A 23,824-nucleotide genomic window follows, 5' to 3' on the forward strand; every position below is an offset into this window, starting at 1 on the left:
TTTGACTTAGTCAGTGAAATAACTATCATCATACAAATAGTATTAGTCATCATCACTATCTATATATGAATAATCATGTATAGACCATTGTTTTTTAACAAGGTTATCTATGATTTTTTAAAGATTTTTTCTTACAAATCTTTATTTAATTGCCATAAAATAGTGATTAATGTTCTTTTCATCAAGAAAAATAGTATATTAACTCATTGAAAATTTCATGATAATATTTATTCCCTATAGGTACTTAGTATCTTATAATAAGTAAAATAAGTATTAAAAGATATGAGAAAAGATTTCTTCTTATGCTAATATCCTCATAAAGCATGGAGTTTTAATATGTATACCTTTCGACTTCTTCTTTTGCTAGTTGTATAAATACCACAAATATACTAGTTTAACTGTATATGTCTCGCCCGTGTAATGTTTAATTATTTAAAATTAAATGATTTTATCTATTGAGGAGATTTTAAATGAAGTGTAAAAGTTTAAAATCACTTTTCAAAGATTCTTCACACTTTGATATAATAATGTAAACATAAATATAGATTTTAGTGTAAGCACATACATATTTTACCACCAGAAGTTTCAAGTGATTGATAGATCATCACTTTTGCGTTTGTCATGCAGTATCTCTTTCTTTTACTGCTAGAGGCTAAGAGAGATGCATCAATTTAAATCATATTTGTGGTACGATTATTTTTATTTTTTTTCTATATTTAAAATCTTTCCTAGTTTTTAAAGTCAAATCTTTACAAAATCATTGATTACATTCTTATTACGTACTTAAACTTTTAAAAATTTCATACTTCTTAAATTTTTCTTATTCTAACGCTTTTATATTTATTTCTAGATTTTTCAAATCTTCTTAAAATCAAATTTAGTTGATTAAGAATTCTTAAACTAATGAAAAAATAATTAGTTGTCATTAATTCTAATGACATCTAATAAGGAAAGGTCTTACAATAAATATATTTAATTAATTTTTAATTCTTAAATATTAGGAAAAAATAATGAAAAGACGATTTTGTCTAAAGAAGAGACTTTTAATGAAAGACAAAAAGTTCAAATAATATTTCTAAAGCCCGTCACAGCATTAAAATATATATATATATATATATATATATATGTATATATATATATATATATAAAGAAGGAAGACTAATTTTATAGGGTGAAAATCATTTTCCCTCCCCAACTTTACCTTAAAAATCAAACTCCCCCCTTAACTTTGAACAATAGTCATAATCTCCCTTTGTCCTAATTGAATTTTTAAAATGCCTATTGTACTGTCTCATCATCAACTTTTTTTCTTCTTTTTTCTTTGAGATAATATTAAATTACCTCTCTGAACTATACCCAAAAAGGCTATGACACACCTCAACTTAAAGGGGGTCCTATTACCCCCTAACTTGATTAAAAGTATATTTTTGACACCCTTAGTGCCTACGTGGCGCATACATGGCACAACACACTGAAGTGTCCACGTAGGCACACGTGTGTGCCACGCAGGCACTAAGGGTGATAAAATTACACTTTTAATTAGTTCAGGGGTAATAGGACCCATTTTAAGTTTAGGTGTGTCATAGCCTTTTTGGGTATAGTTCTGGAGGGTAATTGGGTATTTTCTCTTTTTCTTTGTTCTTCTTTAAAATCATCATATTTTCATTTTTCTTAAATTCATATAATAAATTTTGCATTAAAATATGAACATTATCTTTCAGTCGAGAAAAGTGAGAAATACTAATTAAGTAGAAAAGCTAATAATTATCTATAATGAAGTAAATTAACATAATAAGAAAATTAATTTTATTATTAATAATAAAAACTCTAATATTTATTTTTACAGGTGAAAATAATAAGAAATACAAATTAATGAATAAAAATAAGGTCAGAGTTTTAAAGATTATATTTATTTAGATTTTAAATTATAATATATGTAACAATCTATTAATTACAATGATAACTTTTTTATTTAGACATAGATTATATTCATTTCCTATCACTCGACGCTCATACTAAAATAACAACAACAACAACAACGTACCCAGTGTATTCCCACCTAGTGGGTTTAGGGAGGGTAAAATGTATGCAGTCCATACCACTACCTCCAAAGAAGTACAGAGGCTATTTCCGATAGACCCTTGACTTATTGATGGCATGCTTTTGTAACCGTGAAAATATCACAGGTCTTTACGACCACAAATTGAATAGTACATTTTTTATGTACCAAAAGAATTCATCATGAAATCCATGGCGAGTTCAACACTTATCATATAAAATGAAATGATCTAGCTATTAATATTTGAGCATGCTGAAAATAGTTGTTTTAATTTACCTATCCAATTTATGAAATCAAGAGAATTGTATAGTGTTTTTTCTTTTTTACCCTTAGTATTAAATAACTACATAAAGCAGTAGTATAGACAAACTTAAAGTTTTAAAGTATCATTAATAAGGTTAATTCAGTAAAATTTTCTTTAAGGTTCTATCATGTCAACAAAAGTCAAGTTATATGTAACGGATGTAGTAAGAGAGCGGTAAGACACAAAAAATATATGCAAATGCATGTACATACATATACACACACTTAGGGGTGGCTTGGTTGGGAACACTAATTTCGAAATAAGTTGTACAAACACGTATATGTGTAACTCATCCTATCGCCGTGGTATAAATTGTGGGATAACTAATTTCCAAACTAATTAATACCTTTAACCAAATGCAGGATAAAATAATCCTAAATTTTATCCCCAAATTATTATACCTCATACCTTACACCAAATGACTTTTTAATACATATAATATTGGTCTTACAAAATAACATTAAATTAAGTGACAAATTCATAAAAAAGTATTATTTTACTTATATGCTAATAAACTTAAATAAGATACTATAAATAGCTAGATTAAAAAATATATATTATATATAATTTAAAGATGTACTACACAAATATAGGATTAAAATTACAAGGGTAAAATGGATATTGTATAGGATAAAAGGGGGAGTATGATTATCATTCAAAGTTGAGGAGGAGTTTGATTTTTAAGACAATGTTGGGGGTGAAAACAATTTTCATCCAATTTTATATGACTTTTTTTATTGAGGATAAAAAAGGAAGATCCACAATGGATGCTATTTATGTAGCTTATCCATAAGATCTACGGCCTACAATTTTAACACGAGACTGTTATAAATGTATTTACAATATAACGAATGTTTATCAAGAATATAGATAAAATCTATCAAAATCTAGTTGATATCTATCAGGATTTGAAGTATCTATCTTTTAGAGAGAAACTAGGAGTATTTTCCCCTACAAATAGAGGAGTTTGTTCATTGTTTTCTTAATCTCTCATACCAAGAGAATCCCTCAAGAGAAATAATAATTACTCTCTCTACTTTATTTTTTATAACACGTTATCAGCACGAGTCTCTAACAAATTTAAGATTGTATCATCTGTGGCTTGTTGAAAATTCATGAAAATCACTGGTATAACTGAGGTTCTTAATTTATGGAGGAGAATAATTCAAGTAGATGTAATTAAGCTATGTATATAATATTTCGTCTGGGATGGTTTTAGCAAATAATGACAAAAGATTATAGTGCCATCTCAGGTAAAGCAATTTGAGCTTTTTGTTTATTATTGGTTTATTTCACTTTTTGGGCCACGTGCTTTGTTAATATATTAATATGTTTTCTTAACTTTTGGTCTTGATAAATTATTACTGTATTGATAAGAGAGGTATTAGGCAGTATTACTTCATGGAACTCAAATATGATAAATATTATTATACATCCAACCATTTTTAATGACTTGCAAATGCTATATGCTTATTTTTGTCATGACTATTTTAATTATGGATTACAAAGAGGGAAACATATCTGTTTGTAACTTTGGCAGAATTTGAAAAGAGATCATTAGAAGTGGTTTAATTTTTGGTACTTTATAACTCTTAAAAGCAACAATTGCTTTAAATATGAATGATGTTGGATCTAAGTCCATCGATTTTTTTCTAAGACGCCTTTTTATGGATAAAACATTGAGTTTGAATCTCAATGCACCATATTGATGATATTATGATGGTTAAGGAAAAATAATATGATATTATGATGGTTAAGGAAAAATAATATCTTTTTGGTAAAAATACATGAAATTTGTCCTTTGAATATGCTCTATTTCAAGAAGTGAATGTGGTAGCAATATATGATAAGTATGAAAGATGACAAATTGCTTTATTCTTGAAATGAATATTGTAACAATATATGATGTACTTTTTAAGATATCTTAGAGAAAAATTCTCGACATTATATGCACACCTCAATTTGCTCTTGAATTAGAAATATTTTGAAAGAGGTTATAAGCTATCATAATTTGATAGACTTAAGGCACGATTATATTCCATTACTGAAAATGTGAATGTGATCCATTCCCTGGGGTGAATGTGATAATATTTAGTAAAGCTTATCAATACAAACGGGTACTTAATTGTGATGGTATCACAACTCACCTCCGAAAGAGGCAGAATAACTAAGAAGAGTTATTTTGAAATCTACTTTTGAAGTAGTAAATTTGAAATTTATTCAAGTAATAGTAAATCTGAAATTTTCTAAAGAAAAAAGTACATGTCATGGTAAACTTGGAGTTTACTAGAATAAAAGTTCATAACTTGACATAAACGATTATGACATTTCAAAGATGTGCCTAATATGTATTAAACATATATTGAAGAACTAGAAAATTCTTCATTAATTTTAATGTTGCTTGTTCTTATGGTAAGTTGCTTGGACCAACTAATGTTGGGATTTGATCCCTCAAATTTGTAACGTATGAAAGGTGAATATGAGTCCATTCACCAGTCATGTGATCTATTAAGATGCATCAATATAAGATGATCACGTGTACATTTATTGTCAACCTGCAGTTTGACATTCATAAAGTTACCTGCTCAATATAAATTGAGTTAAGAGCATAATTTTCAGATTGTGAAATCAACGCAATTCATCTTGATAATGCTAGTTTGGCATTGAATGCCTTCGATAAATAGCTAAACTAATGGTAATGAGAACAAGGCTTCATTTGTTGGTCTGAAACATAATATGTTGCATACAATAGCACTTGTATGCATTAGATCAATAAATTATGATTCATTTTCCCTCTCAATTGGTTCAAGGTCGGGAACCAACTATTCTATCTAATAATTTTAACGTATGGTATACGATATCATAATGCACAAAGATAGATTCCTCAATGAAGATAGAGGATGTATGTTAGATTTTCTAACATAAGGGGAGATTATAAGCAACTAAGAAATATGTTAGAAATTATCATCAGATCCTTATTCAAAAGATAATTCAAGTCAAATGACGAGAACATCTCATATTTAAGCTACAAGTGCTTCTATTTTGTATCCCTAAAGGAAAAAGTCTACGCATGTATGAAGCGTGATAGACCACTATGTTCCAAATGAAATAATCCTTGAAAAGGATAAGGAGCAAATAATCATAATAAGAAGGCAATGTGCTCTTGAAGAGCATACGACAAAACACTTCATGAAACCTTATGGGAGGTTCAGGTACCTAAAAATAATGAAGTGATGAGATCTCAAAATGTTATGTCACATTGTGAACCGATATAAAATGATAAATCATCGATGGTGTCTTTGATACAATATTAACGCAATACTGTTAACATTATGAGGATATAAATTCTACGTTTATTTAAGCATACTGACGTAGAAATATTTATCAAGTCATGTGAAATGATGCATCTTGGCAAGCATAAAACTTATTTGATTGGTATTCCAGGTACTTGGAGATGTCACACTTGAAATGTTGAATATTGTCACTTGAAAAAATCTATATCAAAACTTTTTAAGGATTCAAAATGTTTGAAGCATATAAAAGTTTCTGGAAAACTTATTTATAATCCTTATATTGTATAAGCTTATAGCTTTAAAATTATTGGAACTCTTGGAGAGTTTTCAAAAGCAGCAGATTATTTACTGAAATGAGAAATGTACCAATTTGGATTAGTTATGACGTACCATATCTTAATGCAATTGATGAACTCATGTATCTTGCAAATACTACAAGGCCTGATATAGCCTTTTTGGTTAATTTGTTAGAAAGATATAGTTCTTCTCCTAAAGATTACACTCCCAATTTTTTTGGTCAAGCTAATGTTGGGTACTTATCTAGCTTGCGTAAAGCTCGATCTCAAATAGGCTATATGATCATATGTGGTGGTGCTTCCATATCCTGGATATATACAAAGTAGTCTATCTAGCACTTTATTGAATCATACTGAGATAATAGTCATTCATGAAGCAAGCCAAGAATATGTATGGTTGAGGTCCATGATACATCTCATTAGAGAAAAATGTGATTTGAAATATGATAATGTAACCACAATTTTATACAGAGATAATGCAGTATGCATAACACATCTTAATAAAGGATTCATAAAAGGAGATAGAACGAAGCACACTTCATCAAAGTTTCTCTATACACATGAGCTATAAAAAGAATGGCGATATTAATGTGCAATAGATTCGTTCGAGTGATAAAGTGGCTGATTTATTCACCAAGTATCTCCCAACTGCAACTTTTAAGAAGATGGTGCACAAGATCGGGATGCAAAGGTTCAAGGATATTTTCATTAAGGGGAGTTAATACGCGTTTTACTCTTTTTTCCTTACGAGGTTTTATCCCACTGGATTTTTCTTGTAAGGTTTTTAATGAGGCAGCCTACATGTGTATTGTTGGAGATGCGTACTTTTTTTCATTCACTAGATTTTTTTCACTGGATTTTTTCTAGTAAGGTTTTAACGAGGCACATATCTATCAATTAGACATTCAAGGGGGAGTGTTATAAATGTATTTACATTATAGTGAATGTCTATCAAGAATATGGATAAAATCTATCAAGATATAGTTGATATCTATCAGGATTTGAAGTATCTATCTTTCTGAGAGAAACTAGGAATATTTTCTCCTATAAATATAGGGGTTTGTTCATTGTATTCTTAATCTCTCATACCAAGAGAATCCCTCAAGAAATATAAGAATTACTCTCTCTATTCTTGTTCTTCTCTACTTTATTTTTCATAACACAAACCTTATTTTTTTAATTTATTTTTTGCTCAATGTTTTTTTAAAGAAATTAAAAGCAGTGGCTTATAACTTACTTTGTTATTGATTGTTTTATTGTAATAATATACAACAAAAATATTTGACCTTGGAAAATTTTATCTCATGCTTCTTTGAGAAGAATCAACGAATCAAATGTTCATCCAAACGATAATTCTGAAAAGGTTAAATACTTTATCAAATTGGCCAAATAATTTTTATCCAAAAAAAATAAAAAGGTTTATGTGAGTTCTAAAAAGACATGAATGTATTGTAGGCCTCAATAATTGTTGTTTTGGAGCATGGAAACTTGAATGCAATAATCAATGTTTACCCCGATTGAAGTATATTTATCGTGTTGTCGTGATTCAATCAATAGAATATTCAATCAAAAAGAAAAATTATTATCAACAAATAAATAATGGCATGGCATAAATTGAAATGGATAACATATCAAGAATATCATCAAAAATTTATAGTAACTTGCGATGAGTTTGTTCTCGAGTTCGAGCCTAAAGGGCAAGTTTTTGCTTTCAAAATTTGGAAAAGGCATATAAAAATAAAAAAATTTCCAAAGGGACAAGGTGGATGAAGGCTCCCGCCTTGTCCTTAATAAGTTAACGTCGTTAGATAGTGATAAAATGCAAAGAGGAAGCATTGTTTTACCTTAAAAGGTAAATAGAATCCCTCGCCTTACCCTTTGGGACTTACTTAGAAGTTGAATATGGATTCTCTCCTCGTAAGATGAGATCCCATGTTTGCCTTGTAACAACTTCAAAATTCATTTTTATGTAATTACATGGTGCTATAAAGAGTATAGGTTTCTTTCATTTGTAGAAATCCTAAAATTTTTTGTCAAAGTGCATAACTCAAAATATTTATTGAATTTATTCATTTCTTACTTTAAGATGGATGATAATAAGGTAAGAATAAATTTACATTGGGTGGTGAAGTTTTACATGATGGGGATTCGGTGCTATATAGTCAGCGTTCTATAGTGGTTCAATCATTTTCTTTATCCCCCAAATATGATCGCTTGAAAAGGTTATTTAGGAGTAAAATGGGTATTACTAATCCAGAAGATGATATGGTTATTTTTGATAGATACTCAAATTATTTTAGGTCGAATGGACAACCAATATTTAGTGAAACCCCAATTTGAAATGATGATTCTTTATCTTTATTTGTTCGTAGCATTAAAATCTTTTATTATCGCCTTAACCTACAGATGCTTGATATGTATACGTCAGTTGAACATTTTTCTATTTTTGAAGAACCCACGATAGTAAGTTTGATCTTCGAATAAGTCAAAATTCTTCGAATTTGAATATTGATTCTCCAAGAGGGGCAATGAAACAACAATTTGATGGTGGGTTTGAAAAACACTATCAAGACTCACCTGAACTGATGAATAATTTCTATATGGGAGGACCTATCAACGAGTCTATGAATTTAAATTTTTTTAATTCAAGTGGTCTCCAATATCCTTCTTCGGTGGAGACAATTGATAGGGAAATAAACAAATCATTTTATTTAATTAAGTGATTCTTTTCTTATAGTTAATGAGATGATTTATACATTTTGTAGATTTAATAATTGTGTGGTTCTCACTCAATTCACAAGAATTGTGAACAACAATGACGACGTACAGGTGGAGTTGGATAGTGATGAACCTTTACAATATGAATCTTCAGATGATAACCAAACTTTTGATGATGATTGATAGCGTCCAAGCGCACAAGCAAGTGTAAGTGGTATTATCAAGTAATATAGTGGCTTCAAGGAATCCCAAGTATCGATCTCTCAGGGACTTATGTTCGCCGCCTATCTAATTCTAGTTCAACTAATTGAGAAAAAGTAAACAAGGAGAGAGTTTGTAATTTTGCAAATTAAAAATAAAATAAATAATACATAAAATAAAATACTTGGGACAATCAATAGAAGAAAACCCAGAGTTAAATCACTTCGAACAATCATACTATGTTATTGAATTTCATTCGCCAACTTTCTTATCGTGGTTGTTGATTCGTAGGGTTAATTGCATGATCATGGTTTTCCAACCTCTAATCTTTTACCTAATATGGATATTACAACTACATCGTTGAGCGGGGATGGAATAATCCAATTAAGTTAATTAAAGCTATCATCTTACGTTTGAATCAAGTAAGACATCTAAAGACACCCCTGTCCTAGACGCTAAGTTTAATTCTTTATTTTATAAAAGAATAAAAACTCAAACTTTGTTTATTCTCCTGTTCTATCTCCCTATTCCCTCTCCCGAGATCAAAAGATCTACAATATATGTATTTTATGGGTGATCAATCCACAAAATAATTAAAACAAGAACAAATAAACAACCAAATATGATAAGCAAAATTAATCAAAATTAATCCAAAACAATAGTAATCATATTCTTGGCTTTAACTCCGGAAAGAGGTTTTATCTTTGAATGAAAATATTCATCATCCAATCCCTTGAAACGATGTTACAAATGATAAAAAAAAAAAACTAAATTAAAGAATGATTAAACCTAAAAAGAAGTTGTGGTAGCCTCCAATGATGTTCCAAGTTAATCTAGGGTATCCAAGAGGTCTCAAGATGTTTAAAACGTTTTTTAGGACGATATATTTATAGTAGACAAGTTATAAACCAAGTTGGATTAGGTTTACACGCTTTTTTCTTTCAAATGGGCAAAATTTTCCCCATTTTGGTGCTCCCTGTGTCGGGCTGACATGCTAATTCACAATTGTAAAAAAAAATGTCAAATTCCAATAGCTAGTCGCGATTTCAACGCGTCCCGTAGCCTCCTTAAACCCCATTATAATCTACACACGCTTTTGTGTCAAAAAATTGGGCCTATTTTGAATCTAATAATGTGTATAACTAATACATTAGCCCCTTATACAGTCCACATGCGCCCGATACATTTCAGGGGTCCAAATTGCGTCCAGCTTGCGTCTTGTGCTTTCGTTGAGTATTCTGAGCCTTCTTGAGTTGTTTCCACTTGATTTGAAGCTTGTATATCCTTCATATATCATCATAATATATTAACCAAGTATCCTAAATAATCAAAAACCACAACATATAGCTCAAAACAACACAACATCTAAGACGGTGAACTCAAAACACGAGCTAAGCATAGGCTAATTTCACTTTGATCTTTAGTTCATTGTTCTGACTCTTATTTTGATCCAATTGAACCTTGAAGCTTATAAATAAGTTGTTTCACATATAAATACATAATAACAAACTTAGTAACTCACTAAAACACATTATAACCCAACACAATAGACTAGAAAAACACCTAGCTTAAGCTAGTTACACTAGTTTTCTCGGTTGAACTCTAATTGCTCAAATTGAATCAAAACTTATATGGAAACATCATTAGACATTGTAAACACATACTTGGACACATAAATGCTCATTTATATCATTATCAACACGTATGTCATAAGAATCATCCTCAAAACAAGGCTAAAAAGGCTAGAATAACAAGGCTAGAATGCATAAATTCACCCAACATCACCACCCCACACTTAAAGCCTTGTTCGTATTCGAATAACTCTTAACTATAAACACCATGAGCTGAAGAGATTCTACACTTATAATACATGCAAGACACTCAAGCTAGATTGAAAGCTCAAGAACACTACTCCAAAACAACCTAGCCTCAAGAATTGACTCACCTAGTTGGCAAACTCATGCTTATTGTTCAATAAAGAACATCATACGAATCACCCACATTCATCAAACATGTTCCCCTCACAACAACAGAGTTACCCATAATCTCTCACGATAATGCAATTTATAATATAATGAGTACAAGAATCAAAGAATTCACAAGTTGCACATAATGAACCATAGGCTTGACCTTATTGTCATGCTCCACTACTATTCGAATGATGAACCTAGGATCAAATAGGTCTTTTTCGGGTTGTAATGTAGGCTAAGGGAAGGGTAGGAACTATTTTGGCCAAGAATAATGACTAATCTCTCTAAGCGCTTTAATACACCACTTTTTACAATTAAAACCATTCTCTAACAACCAAATACAATTTTTCATCTACCCAAACCTTATATTTTTGCCCCATCTCTTTCAAGCATTTTCACAAACACTTGGTGGACACATAGTTTACTACCACAAGAATCAATTTATTTTATTTTTTTTCCACAATCATGGCAATATTTTTAGTATAAATTATATCACAACCATCCACTACACATCAATTACACACCAATAACTATTACCTTGGGGCATCAATTTCACTTTTTTCTTCTTCAATTTCTCAAACTCCTTATTCAATTTTTTTTTTCAATTAAAGCACTTAGGATCTTTTTGGATCAAATTATGGTCTATCAAAAAAGAGGGATTAGGCTACTTATGAGGTTGCCAAAGAAAAAGCTAAAGTCTCAATGGGGTTTAACTAAGATAATGCACAAGGTAGGTAAAAAGAAGGTATAAAATAAGGCTATTAAAGAAATGCCTAAATCATCTCCAAGACCCATATTTTTTATTTCGCTTCACACACACCGGGCAAGTTCTAGACATCACATGCAACAAGTAATATAAAAAAAAAACCTCACAAGAACATGCTCAAATCAATAGGATCATCATAGACTCTCAACCAAACAATAGCATAAATTCAAAATTAAGCCAACAAGTACAAGAGTCACAAACATGAGCCTAAGAGTCTCAAAAATAATAATTCACTCATTCAACATGCTTTTTTCAAACAAATCCACTTGCATCATGTTATCAAAAATAACACCAACAAGAATATCTCACTTATTCCTAACCTAAAAAAAAATTAAATTGAGTCAAAATTTGAGAATTTTTCCACCCCACACTTAAAAATCTACTTTGTTCCCAAAGTGAATTTAAAGGTAAGAGATAGAAATACTCCCTGAGGCCTCTAGGCCTGGCTAGTAGTATCTTCACATGAATGAGATCCATGGAACCCCACACTTAATCTTTGCCATACTTCAAGCTCAAGCTCACAATACTCAAACTTCCCATCAACTTGTGACTGAACCAAAAACAAAAATTGAGTGAAATTTAAAAAACTAAAAACTAAAAATAAAACATACCTTAGCTTGGGTTGCCTCCCAAAAAGCGCTTAATTTAGTATCGCGGAATGACCTATATCAATTTTTTCCTCCACCTTGAGGATATGAATTCACCCCCAACTTAGCATCCATCTTCTTGCCTCTCTCATAGGGAGGTGGTATAAAAATTAAGAAGCCGAGTAATGGATTGATCATGGTAAACCACTCGGCCTTAAAGTGAGGTGTGTTTTTATATTTTGTTTCTAGTGTAAAATCAAGAATATATGATTCGTGTTCCTCATCTTCACACTCTTCTACTGTTTTAAATGATTCCACAGATAAGATATCATCTAAACATAATGTAGAAAAGTGCTTTGAATGAGGCCCAACCAATACTCCTTCAAAATTTACACTATCGTTAACACCTTTACTTTTATTCTCCTTCTCAATTTCAGCCTCAAGATAAAGATGACAATCGAGTGACTGCGATTCTTGTGTTTGTTCCATAAGTTGGCTAATGTACTCCTCATATTCTTCTTCTCTTAGCCACTGTAGAAATGGTGGCAGTGGTAACTCTTTAAGACTTTCAACAATTTCAGGTTTTGAGTACTCAGACTTCTTTGAATTATCAACAACTTTCTCTACAACCAGTTGGGTATACTATTGATCTACAGCCTCCCTATGGTTATTCAGATCTGCCAACAACTGTGTTTGAGATACTAAAAGTTGTTTCAGCATCTCTTACAAATGGCTCGTTTGAGTTGTGCCTGCATATTTAGTTGTTGATGCTGGAATTGCTGTTGGTTGGTCAGTGATTGAATTTGTGACTGAGTCAACCCTGTTCGATTGCAGTAGTTTCTATAATTTTGCAATTGATCATATCCCACAAACATTACTAAATCGAGATTTCTAGCACACATATCTTCTAAATGATCAGTTTGACTGCAAACCAAACACCAACTTGCGTCTCGCTCCACAGATAAAAATTCATCATCACTACAAAAACCATCTATCCAAGAATGACCCAAGAAGATTGTGATAAAAATATAAATAAAAGAAAATAAAAAGAAACTAAACAAAAGCTATGTACAATTCAATATAGAAAAACTAAAAATAAGATAATTGCCTAATAACAAGTCTCCGACAATGGCGCCAAAAACTTGACAGCGTTCAAGCGCACACATAAGTGTACTTGGTCTTATCAAGTAATATATTAGCTTCAAGAAAGCCCAAGTATCGATCTCTCAGGGACTTGTGTTCGCCGCTTATCTAATTCTAGTTTAACTAATTCAGAAAAATTAAACAAGGAGAGAGTTTGTAATTTTGCAAATTAAAAATAAAATAAATAATGCATAAAATAAAATACTTAGGACAATCAATGGAAGAAAACCTAGGGTTAAAGCACTTCAAACAATAATACTATGTTATTGAATTTCATTCGTCAACTTGCTTATCGTGGTTGTTGATTCGTAGGGTTAATTGCATGATCATGGTTTCCCAACCTCTAATCTTTTACCTAATATGGACATTACAACTACATCGTTGAGAGGGTATGCAATAATTTAATTAAATTAATAAAATCTATCATCCTACGTTTGAATCAAGCAAGGCATCTAAATACATCTCTGTCCTAGACGCTAAGTTTAATTCTTTATTTTATAAAAGAATAAAAACTCAAACTTTGTTTATTCTCCTGTTCTATCTCCCTATTCCCTCTTCCGAGATCAAAAGGTATACAATATATGTATTTTATGGGTGATCAATCCACAAAATAATTAAAACAAGAATAAACAAACAACCAAATATGATAAGCAAAATTAATCGAAATTAATCCAAAACAATAGTGATCATGTTCTTGGCTTTAACCTCGGAAAGAGGTTTTAGCCTTGAATGGAAATATTCATCATCCAATCCCTTGGAATGATGATACAAACCATAAAAAAACTAAATTAAAGAATGATAAAACCTAAAAAGAAGTTGTGGTAGCCTCCAATGATGTGCCAAATTGATCTAGGGTTTCCAAGAGGTCCCAAGATGTTTAAAACGTTTTTTAGGACTTTATATTTATAGTAGACAAGTTATAAACCAAGTTGGATTAGGTTTACATGCTGTTTTTCTTCATCTGGGTGACATTTTCCTGATTTTGGTGCTTCCCGAGTCGCGCTGACATGCTAATTCACAATTGTCAAAAAATCTGTCAAATTTCAATAGCTAGTCGCGATTTCAACGCGTCGTGCAACCTCCTCAAACCCCATTATAATCTACACGCGCATTTGGGTCAAAAACTTGGGCCTCTTCTGAATATAATAATGTTTATAACTCATCCATTATCCCCTTATACAGTCCACACGCGTCCCATACATTTCAATGATCCAAATTGCGTCCAGCTTGCATCTTGTGCTTTCGTTGAGCATTCCGAGCCTTCTTGAGTTGTTTCCACTTGATTTGAAGCTTTTATATCATTAATATATCATCATAATCTATTAAAAAAGCATCCTAAAGAATCAAACACCACAATATAGAGCTCAAAACAATACAACATCCAAGACGGTGAACTCAAAACACGAGCTAAGCATAGGCTAATTTCACTTTGATCTTTAGCTCATTGTTCTGACTCTTGTTTTGATCCAATTGAACCTTGAAGATTATAACTAAGTTGTTTAACATATAAATACATAATAACAACCTTAGTAACTTATTAAGACACATTAGAACCTAACACAATAGACTAGAAAAACACCTAGCTCAAGCTAGTTACACTAGTTTTCTCGGTTGAACTCTAATTGCTCAAATTGAATCAAAACTTATGTGGAAACATCATTAAACATTGTAAAAACATACTTGGACAAATAAATTCTCATTTATATCATTATCAACATATATACCATAAGAATCATCACTACAACATTTTTGGCCTAAGGCCACACTAAATCTGAGACACATTTTACAAGTGTGGCCTATACCATTAAAGACCACGCTTTTAAAGCATAACCTTAATTTTTAAATTCTTGACACATTACTTTTGGAAAAGATTTGAAATCGTGGTTTTTAATGATGTAGACCACACTTTTCAAATGTTGCCAAATCCTGATATAATTACAACACTTATTCACATATATGGCTACATTTTTAAGTGTAATATTATTATAATTTAAAAGACCACATTTTAAAATTGTGGTCTAAAATTTTCAGTAAAATTTTCTCAATCTCCCTCCAAAATATTTTAATTTCCCTCCAACTTATAATTAACCAAAAAGAGTTGAGGATATTAAAAATAAAAAACCCTACACTAATTTCATACAGGTATTAAACTTACGGTCAAATAGTACTGAACTAGGTCTCTCCACCGTTGAACAACATCGACACTGGTGATAAAGACACCATCGGCTCGAAAGGGGAACAACCGGCGAGGGACGACCATTGGCGAGGGGCGAGGAACGGAAACCACCGGCGAGAACCTAAAGGTGATAGTCAATCTCTCCTTTTGGTCTTTTTTTTCTCAATCAGTGAATTTGAACATCCTTTTCGTTGTTTTGTCAATTTTTGAGCTTGGTTTTGAGAATTTGTTGGTTCTTTTGAGTTTCTTGGATTCTGAGAATACCAATTTGGGGTGTGTTGTGATTCTAATTTATACGATTGAAGAGAATGTGAGGTGTTGAATTATGATTCTTGAATTTGGTTTTTTATTGATTCAAGAATTACGTGTAGTTTATTCTAGTTTTATGAACTGAGTGTAGAAAGCTTTTATTAAACTCAATATTTTTTTTATTCTTAAAATATGTAACAAGTCATGGCCTTGATATGCTGAAATAAGTCATCAGGAGGCAAACAAGGCGTAGTCGGACTGAAGATTTCGCTGCAGTTTTTCATATTTTTCTCAGTTGCTACATATCATTTCTTTTGTTTTTTTGTTTTGATTTTTCATTTCCAAGATCTCATGATCCAATTCAAAAAAAAATTGAAAACAAAATCGAATTACATGGCTTGAGTGAACCTTAGAAGCACCTTTATAGCTCCATGGATCAATACTTTTCGGTTCAAAGTACGCTTAAACTACTTCAAAGAAGCAATCTTTACATATATACAGATGAATGTTGAAGGTGCTAGGGATTAAATTTTTTTTCCCTACTGTTCTGAAAGCTGTTACTGTCTTCAGGACTCGAATCTTGAAAAATAGTTACATAGGGTTGTTGTTAAATTATGGTCTTCATCTTAAATTGAGTTAAGAAATTAAATCGCTGAACTGATCAAACTAGTCTTTCTTTCCTCCATTGGATGCTATTTCATGTTTCTTGGTGTCACTCTCTAAGAAAAAAGGTAGAACGATAGATATATTAAAGCCTGGTCAAGACCAAATGATGCTATGGAACTATGGATGTTTTGTTTGGTATCAATGTTTCTTGTTTTGTGCCTTGGTAGGTATAATGTCTTTAGCTTACCCTGTGATATTATAAAACCTTTTACAGAACTACCCTTGTAAGGGAGGAGGGGCTTATATTTGGTTTTGAGTGAACCTTGGTGCATTCATGAGGTTCCTGTTAGTCTAGATTATCAAATGTCATTCTTTAAAAACCCTGTCCTTCTGCAATTCATCCATTTTATTTTATTCACTTGTTTATCGGGGCTTTCCTGCCACTTTAATAAAATCATTGCCTTGTTTTAAAACTATGAAACTACCTTTCACTGGGATTATTTGTAAATAGTTGTTTGTATTTCTACTGTGAATGCATGCTGGAACATTCTTGGTGTTATCCACAGGTTGTGAAACAACAGATGACTTTGGGGTAGGCTCATTACTTGTAGCCTTTTCCACATTGCAAGTAGTCTGAGAATTGTTAGCAGTCTCTCCACTTCCAAACAGGTATCCCAATATAATGTTGGTTAGAAATGTTAGTTCATTCATCACCACAATATTAGAAATGTTGATTTTTTTGTCGAATAACCACCAGTATAATGCTGGTTAGAAATGTCTTTGTTACTGTCACTTATTAATTTTACTTACTTTTTGTTAGGACATTCAGAAAGATATGAAGAGGCCGATTTAAACTTTGGTTCTGCTTAGCACAAGTGCCATGACTAGTTAAATTTTTTTTATCATCAACCAACACATAATTTTTATAACTTACTCGTGGTTGTGAGCCTGTGACTCAGTGTATATATGTGTATTTACTGTTTAATAGCTAACAATATGTGTATTTAGATTTTCAATGGGTTTGTTGCATTCTTGACGTGTTCAAGTGAACATAATAAAGGATTGCTTAAATGGGGCGTTTCAGTTTTTCTTTATTGCAGAAAATAGAGAATTGTCTTTTGTTACTAGTGCATTTGAGCTTTTGCAGCTTCTAGCCTTTGTATGTTAGCTTATATAGAATAATGTTAGAGGTGATAAGGCTTAAGATTTTTGTTTTCCATGTTGATCTGAAAGTTGTTAATTGCTAGTTTGTTTACGTTGGTGAGTATGGCACTTGCTTGTAATAATGCCCAGGACTGATGGGTAGAGACCATCAAAAGTAGTTGTTAGTATAAAAAGTAGTTTATCAAAACCATATATATTAGTAATGGAAGTTGAAGAAAAATCATCTAACTTAAAAGGTGTCGGCAGCCGCGTTCGTAACAATACTAGTTCAAACAAATTAGGATAACTAACAATATTACTTCCTGTTGTTGGTATACTCTTCTTCATAATTAACTTGTGCTAATTAATGTCTCTTCTCTTTTTTGTTCAATAACATGAACAGATGTTGGTTTCTTTAATATGTCAACCCACTGTTCAACTCAAAAAGAGCTTACAAATAACTTTATACACTCAATTTAAAGTTATTTGTAAGCTCTTTTTGAGTTGAAGCACCTGAAAATTACAGTCATGTGGGCTTACCTTCAATGCACACATATACATCTTTTAGAAAGATAAAAGAGTTGACCCTTTTATAGAACTACCCTTGGACAAAAAAAGGACAGAAATGAATTTGCTACTGTGAATGCCTGCTGGAACATTCTTAGTGTACACAGGTTGTGAAATAGCAGCTGGCTCATTCATCACAGATTAATAAATAGAGAGATACATAATGTTGTCATTCATCACAAATTAATAAACAGAGAGATACATAATATTGTGCAACTGAAACATATATATCTGTATTTGCTTCATTAACCTCCGTGAGACTATTCAGTGCGTCTGTTACGAGCTTAGATAAATAATCTTTTCATTAAGTTTGATCATATTTAGCTTAGACATGTCATTTGGCTGATGACTGGAGATACTTTCATACTGTACTTTCCGTCTATATTGCTCGGACTCTTTCTTGTATCTCTTTATATACCTTTGTCAAATAGGACACATCCTCAAAGCTAGTAGTATCCCTCCACTTTTTATTCTATGTACTTGTGTTGGTAAGCTAAGTTTATATCATTTGTGTGAATCTAATATTCTTTGCCTCTATTTTTAGTTAGTAAGGATGAAGCAGACAGCAAGTCTAAAGAAAAAAGTTTCAAATCCGAACAAAGCTCAAAGTCCTCTGAAGAATATGAATTCCGTTACTCAATACTGTTCAAGTGCTGAACTAATCAAGGAATATAAGATTAAGAGAGAACAGCTTGCAAAAGAACACAATGATAAAATTAGAAAATCTCAATCACCGATGACACATAAAAGAAAGAATCTTGAGGAGTCTATTGCACAGCAAGGAAAGAGTATATTGCCTATTAACAAGTCAATGAGCCAATCTTCTATAAGGGAAGAGATTAATGCTTCACATATGATCACTGGAAAAGGACAAATCAAATAACGATTATTTCAACCTCAAACTGGAGAGCCCATTAAAAAGAGTGGAGTCGAATCACCTGTGCACAACTTCATGTTCCAAGGATTTTCGAAGGTCGATGTTAATACTTCAGATGTCATTGAAATATCACAAGTTGAACAAGAGAAACAATATGCTATTAAAGAGCTAGAAAACTGCAAACAGGTAAAGAGAAAGTCAGTCCTACCATCAAGTAGTCTGTATCAGTTTCTAGAAAAACAAGGGATACACATAAGTGTTGAAAAAGAACATGATATTGACACAATAGATGGTGTTACAGTTCTGCCCATTAAAGATCTAGATAAACATAATAAGCGATTAGATGATCCTGCAGAACAAGAAAAAATTGGTGAGGATGGGTGGTTAAATAGTGATGACGATATGAATGTTGATTGTGGTACAAATGGTATGTCTTGAATCCTATAATTTTAGTAATCATTGTATTTTTTTATTTCTTGGTTGTTACATCAATCTAGGAGTTCCATAGAAGAAAAATGTTCGAGGACCAACAACATGCAAGGAAATTCATACGAGAACTTTAGATGAAAGAGAGGTGGTGATATTTGACTTAGGAGAAGCAGTGGGACCAACTGACAAGGCAGTTTCTAATTTAAGCAACTTCATAGGAACAGTTGCAAGGAATCCCAGATTTATCAACTTGTTGTACACTAGTTGGCATGCTGTTCTAGATGAAACTAAAAAACGCATATGGGATTATGTCAATGTAAGAAAAATTAATATTTGAGATTGTACATATATTATGTTTATTACTAACCAAATCTTAATATATTTATTTTGTATAGTCAAAATTTTTGATTCCAAAGGAAGGACAGAAGTGGGTGATGAATGGTCTTCGTGATGCTTGGAGGGGATTCAAGAGATATAGAGAGTCATCCGATTCGGTCTCTTCGTTGTGGTCCATTGGGGTAAAGCGCGGGAGCAACAATCCAGCAGAAGAACGAGGAGAGAAAGGGAGTGAAGTGCCTCCTTTCGGACCTTCGGACTGTTGGGAGGGGCATCGTCATTGTCGGTTAGAGTTAAACGAAGATGTTTTGATAAAAGACTTACTATTGAAGAAATGCTAGAAAAACATCCCGCTGGCATTTCAGCTATTCACTTACGTCAGTTGATCGAGTATTGGAAGCTTCCAGAAGTTGAAGTAAGATTAAAATAATGCATATAACTCTTGACATATTTTTTATATTTAATTTATGTTCTCTTTTTTAGGCCTTGAGCGAGGTAAATTCTCAAAATAGGAGAAAATAAAAGTGGAGACATTGAATGGGATCTATTAATTTTGAAAGAGTACGTATGGAATTGGTAATATTTAGTAGACGCTTTTAAAAAAAATCTATTTTTTATTTTTTTTACTTTGTTATAACATATTTATATTTGGTTTTACACTTTAAGTTGATATCATTTATAGCGCCGGACAAAAGAAAATAATGAGGAACCATTAAAGGCTGAAATGTTTGTAGCTACTCGTACAAAGACGGGAAAAGAAGTTCAGGCAGATACCCAAATTGTAATAGTAAGTAATTGATTTCGACTGCAGCTAAGTTCATCTTTAATCCTTTTATTCTTATTTCTCTGTGTAACTAGACTATCGACGAGATAACCAACGCGTCACGTCACTCTATCGATGCGATATACGACGCATCATGTTGCTACCCATCAATGCGATATGCAATGCGCCACAACCATATCGTGTTGACTCCTTATTTTGAGCATCCAAATAGGCCTCAAACCTCATCTGAAAAACTCAAAACTTACCCTTTATGCTAAGTTTGATTTATCCAAATTATTTGAGGAACCTTGTTTAAAGAAAGAAGCTAAATTCACATCCTGGAAACCAGCATCAGTGATTATATCCAAGCTGAAAAATAGTGTTAAACATCTTAAGCTGAGAGCTAGCAAAAGGAATGCAAGATTACTAAGATTTGAAGGAACATGAGAAGGAAAAAGGGAACTTTGAGCATTGACGTGGAGATCTTTGAGGTTGTTGAAGCTTTTCATTTGGTGGAATTCTAAAAATCAAATGGTGATACATTAGAATATCATAACATATTGACTGAATGTGTAAGACCGAGTCTTTAAGATATCATTTGGACTTCGCAAGCTGATCAGCAGCAACCTTTGTAGGTAGACGGCCAGTTTGATGAGCAGCAACCAAATAATCAACTTCAGCAGGAACAACGTTTAGATAACGAACAACAACCTCTGGAGCAGTAACAACTGCTACTCCAAAAACATTTGATTCAGCATGAGTACTTAACTTGATTACCCTACACTTTTTTCATCACGTTTTATCCTAGATATATTGGCTGAGCTAGGTGGATACTGGGGGTTTCAATGAATCCCCTTCATCAGAAAAATCATGTTCAGCAAATAGAGTAGGCATATTACATACACAAACACCTTAACTTAGCATCACATTATTTATGAGCAAACTAGTAATTGTACATGAGCCATTAAATAGAACTCTAGGAAGATCGGCTCAACTTTCTTTTCTCGATCCCTAAACAGATGCAGCAACACGTCTTCTCTTTCATTCTTCCAGTAACCCAAGGTATAATTTTCCTTTTATTTTCTTGGTTCAAATTTATGTATGTTGTTTTTCATTCATAATCGAATCGAATTACTATTCACTACTACAATATAGAACTTGAATTTTGTATTATAAGTTGTGTATATTCTCGCTGATTGTTAATCTTGTATTGGCCGGTGACAGATTGAACCTTACCATCCTTATATCTGATTAAGAGTGTTGATGTGTTTTAAGCAACAGTTGCATCTATCAAGTTACTAAGAGTTGCTTCTAATACATATTACTTCTTTTGGTTTATGTTGAGCTTTTTCCAACTTTACCAGATATGTTCACTTTACCAGAATTATGAGCCAAAGCAGATTGGAACTAGTTGTTAAGCTTTTGCCAACTTTACCAGATCCTGAGTCTTAAGAAACTGAAATAATCTGTTTTAGAATGGATTCCTGAGTCTTGAGGAGCGCTGAAATAATCTGCTTTGTCTTTATGAGACTGATTTCATTCTCAGGAGTATTATTGTTAAGAAAGTTAATTATTTTTGCCCTGGGATGGATGAGCTTTCTTTTGAAATATATCTTATATATACTACATTATTTCTTCTCCTGATAGCTATTGTTTTACTTTTGTGACAGTCTGAACTAGAGAATCATCAAAATGCTAGGAAAACACCAGATGATGCATTCACGGCAGTGTTTGGAAAGGAGAAGCCTGGTCGAGTTAGAGGCTATGGTAGATCAGTGAAAAGAACTTCTCTGCAAAAAGATGAGGAAATGAATGAGCTTAAACAAAAGCATGCTAATGAAGTCACTTCTATGAAGGAAGAAATTATAAGTGAAATGAGACAAGAAATCCGACAGTTTTTTAGTCAATTGGTGCAAAACAATCCTGGATTGAATTTTCAAGATATACTAGGGAGTGATGGATCTAACATTCCTTCACCTGATGTGAGTAATGCACAAGCTATAAGAGGAAAAAATCTTTTAAATTCTTTGGGCTCGACTCATGATTTGGTTCATGAAAAGGTACTTTATCTTAGAAATTCACAGGAAGTTTAAATCCTGAACTTTTAACTTGATTGAATGAATTAAAGAAACTTTGGATTCACATACTTCCTCATATCAAGATTGAAAAAATATTTGTATTTACTTCGTTTGTTCATTTTGAATATGTAGGATCTATGCGGGGGATCAAATTTGAATGGTGGGCGCCACAACTCAACTTGATCGAGATTGAAGTGAATGATGAAGAATTTTTGAAATATTTTGATATACGTTATTATATACATTTGGTTTTGTGGAACTTGATACAATTTTTTATTATGTTGTTTTCTTATTAGTATGTAAAAGACATGTTTTTGAAATCAAATCTATGCACTTCAATTATTTATTAGGTTATTAGTGCATGCGTGAGATTATATATTTTTTATGTTTATGTAATGTGCTTAGTGATACATGCGTGAGATTTATGCACTTCAATTTTTAGGAAATATTGCTACACTTTAAGAGTGTGGCTAAAACATGCTTACACTTTACAAGTGTTGTCATAGAGGATGCATAAAAGGCTACATTTTTTATGTGTGGTTAGTAATAAAGAAAATGCCACGTTTGTTAAGTGTTATGATAGAGGTACTACGAAAGGATACGCTTGTGAAGCGTGCCCAATAATTAAACAAAGGCAATGTTTTTAAAGTGTTATTATAGAGGTGCTATAAAAGGCTACACTTGTGAAGCATGACCAATAGCAAAACAAAGGCAACACTTGTAAGCGTAGCTTTATCAAATAAAAGTGTTGTCAATTACAAGCTACAAAGCGTGGCCTTTAAAAATTAATGACCACACTTTTTAAATGTAGCTGATATGGCAACACTTGAAAAGCGTGGCCTTTGATCAAAGGTTACGCCTCTTTAGGCCACCCCCCAAAAAGTGTGTCCAAAAGTCCAAAAGTGTAGCCTTTGATCAAAGGTCACACTTTCTGCTATTTTAGGCCACGCTTTATAAGAGTGGCCGTAGGCCAAAAATGTTGTTGTGATCCTCAAAATAAGGCTAAAAAGGCTAGAATAGGAAGGCTAGAATGCATAAATTCACCCAACATCACCCGTGATGAAAATTTTAATGGAGAGTCTACACTTGTTGGTGTCCAGACCGACAATTATTCTTTGATAACAATTTCATATTTGGATCACACTGAAGAAAGTTTAGAAGAGTTGAGATGCATAATCAGTGAAAATTATTTTCAAACTTCAATTTTGAATTAAAATAATCCTAAACATATTAAGTCAAGCTAGTAGTTTAATATATAAAATT

General features: G+C 32.1%; 1 protein-coding gene across 1 annotated transcript; it reads left to right on the forward strand.

Moving 5' to 3' along the window:
- Positions 1 to 19,030: 19,030 nt before the first annotated feature.
- LOC124887709 lies at positions 19,031 to 22,744 on the forward strand. Its single transcript, XM_047397620.1, has 6 exons — positions 19,031 to 19,382; positions 19,549 to 19,700; positions 19,801 to 19,956; positions 20,403 to 20,507; positions 22,154 to 22,543; positions 22,694 to 22,744. The coding sequence occupies exons 1-6, from the start codon at positions 19,031 to 19,033 to the stop codon at positions 22,742 to 22,744; spliced, it is 1,206 nt and encodes a 401-aa protein (XP_047253576.1).
- The last annotated feature ends 1,080 nt before the right edge of the window (positions 22,745 to 23,824 follow it).

Source organism: Capsicum annuum, chromosome 10 (assembly GCF_002878395.1).
Source record: "Capsicum annuum cultivar UCD-10X-F1 chromosome 10, UCD10Xv1.1, whole genome shotgun sequence".
NCBI lineage: Eukaryota > Viridiplantae > Streptophyta > Magnoliopsida > Solanales > Solanaceae > Capsicum > Capsicum annuum.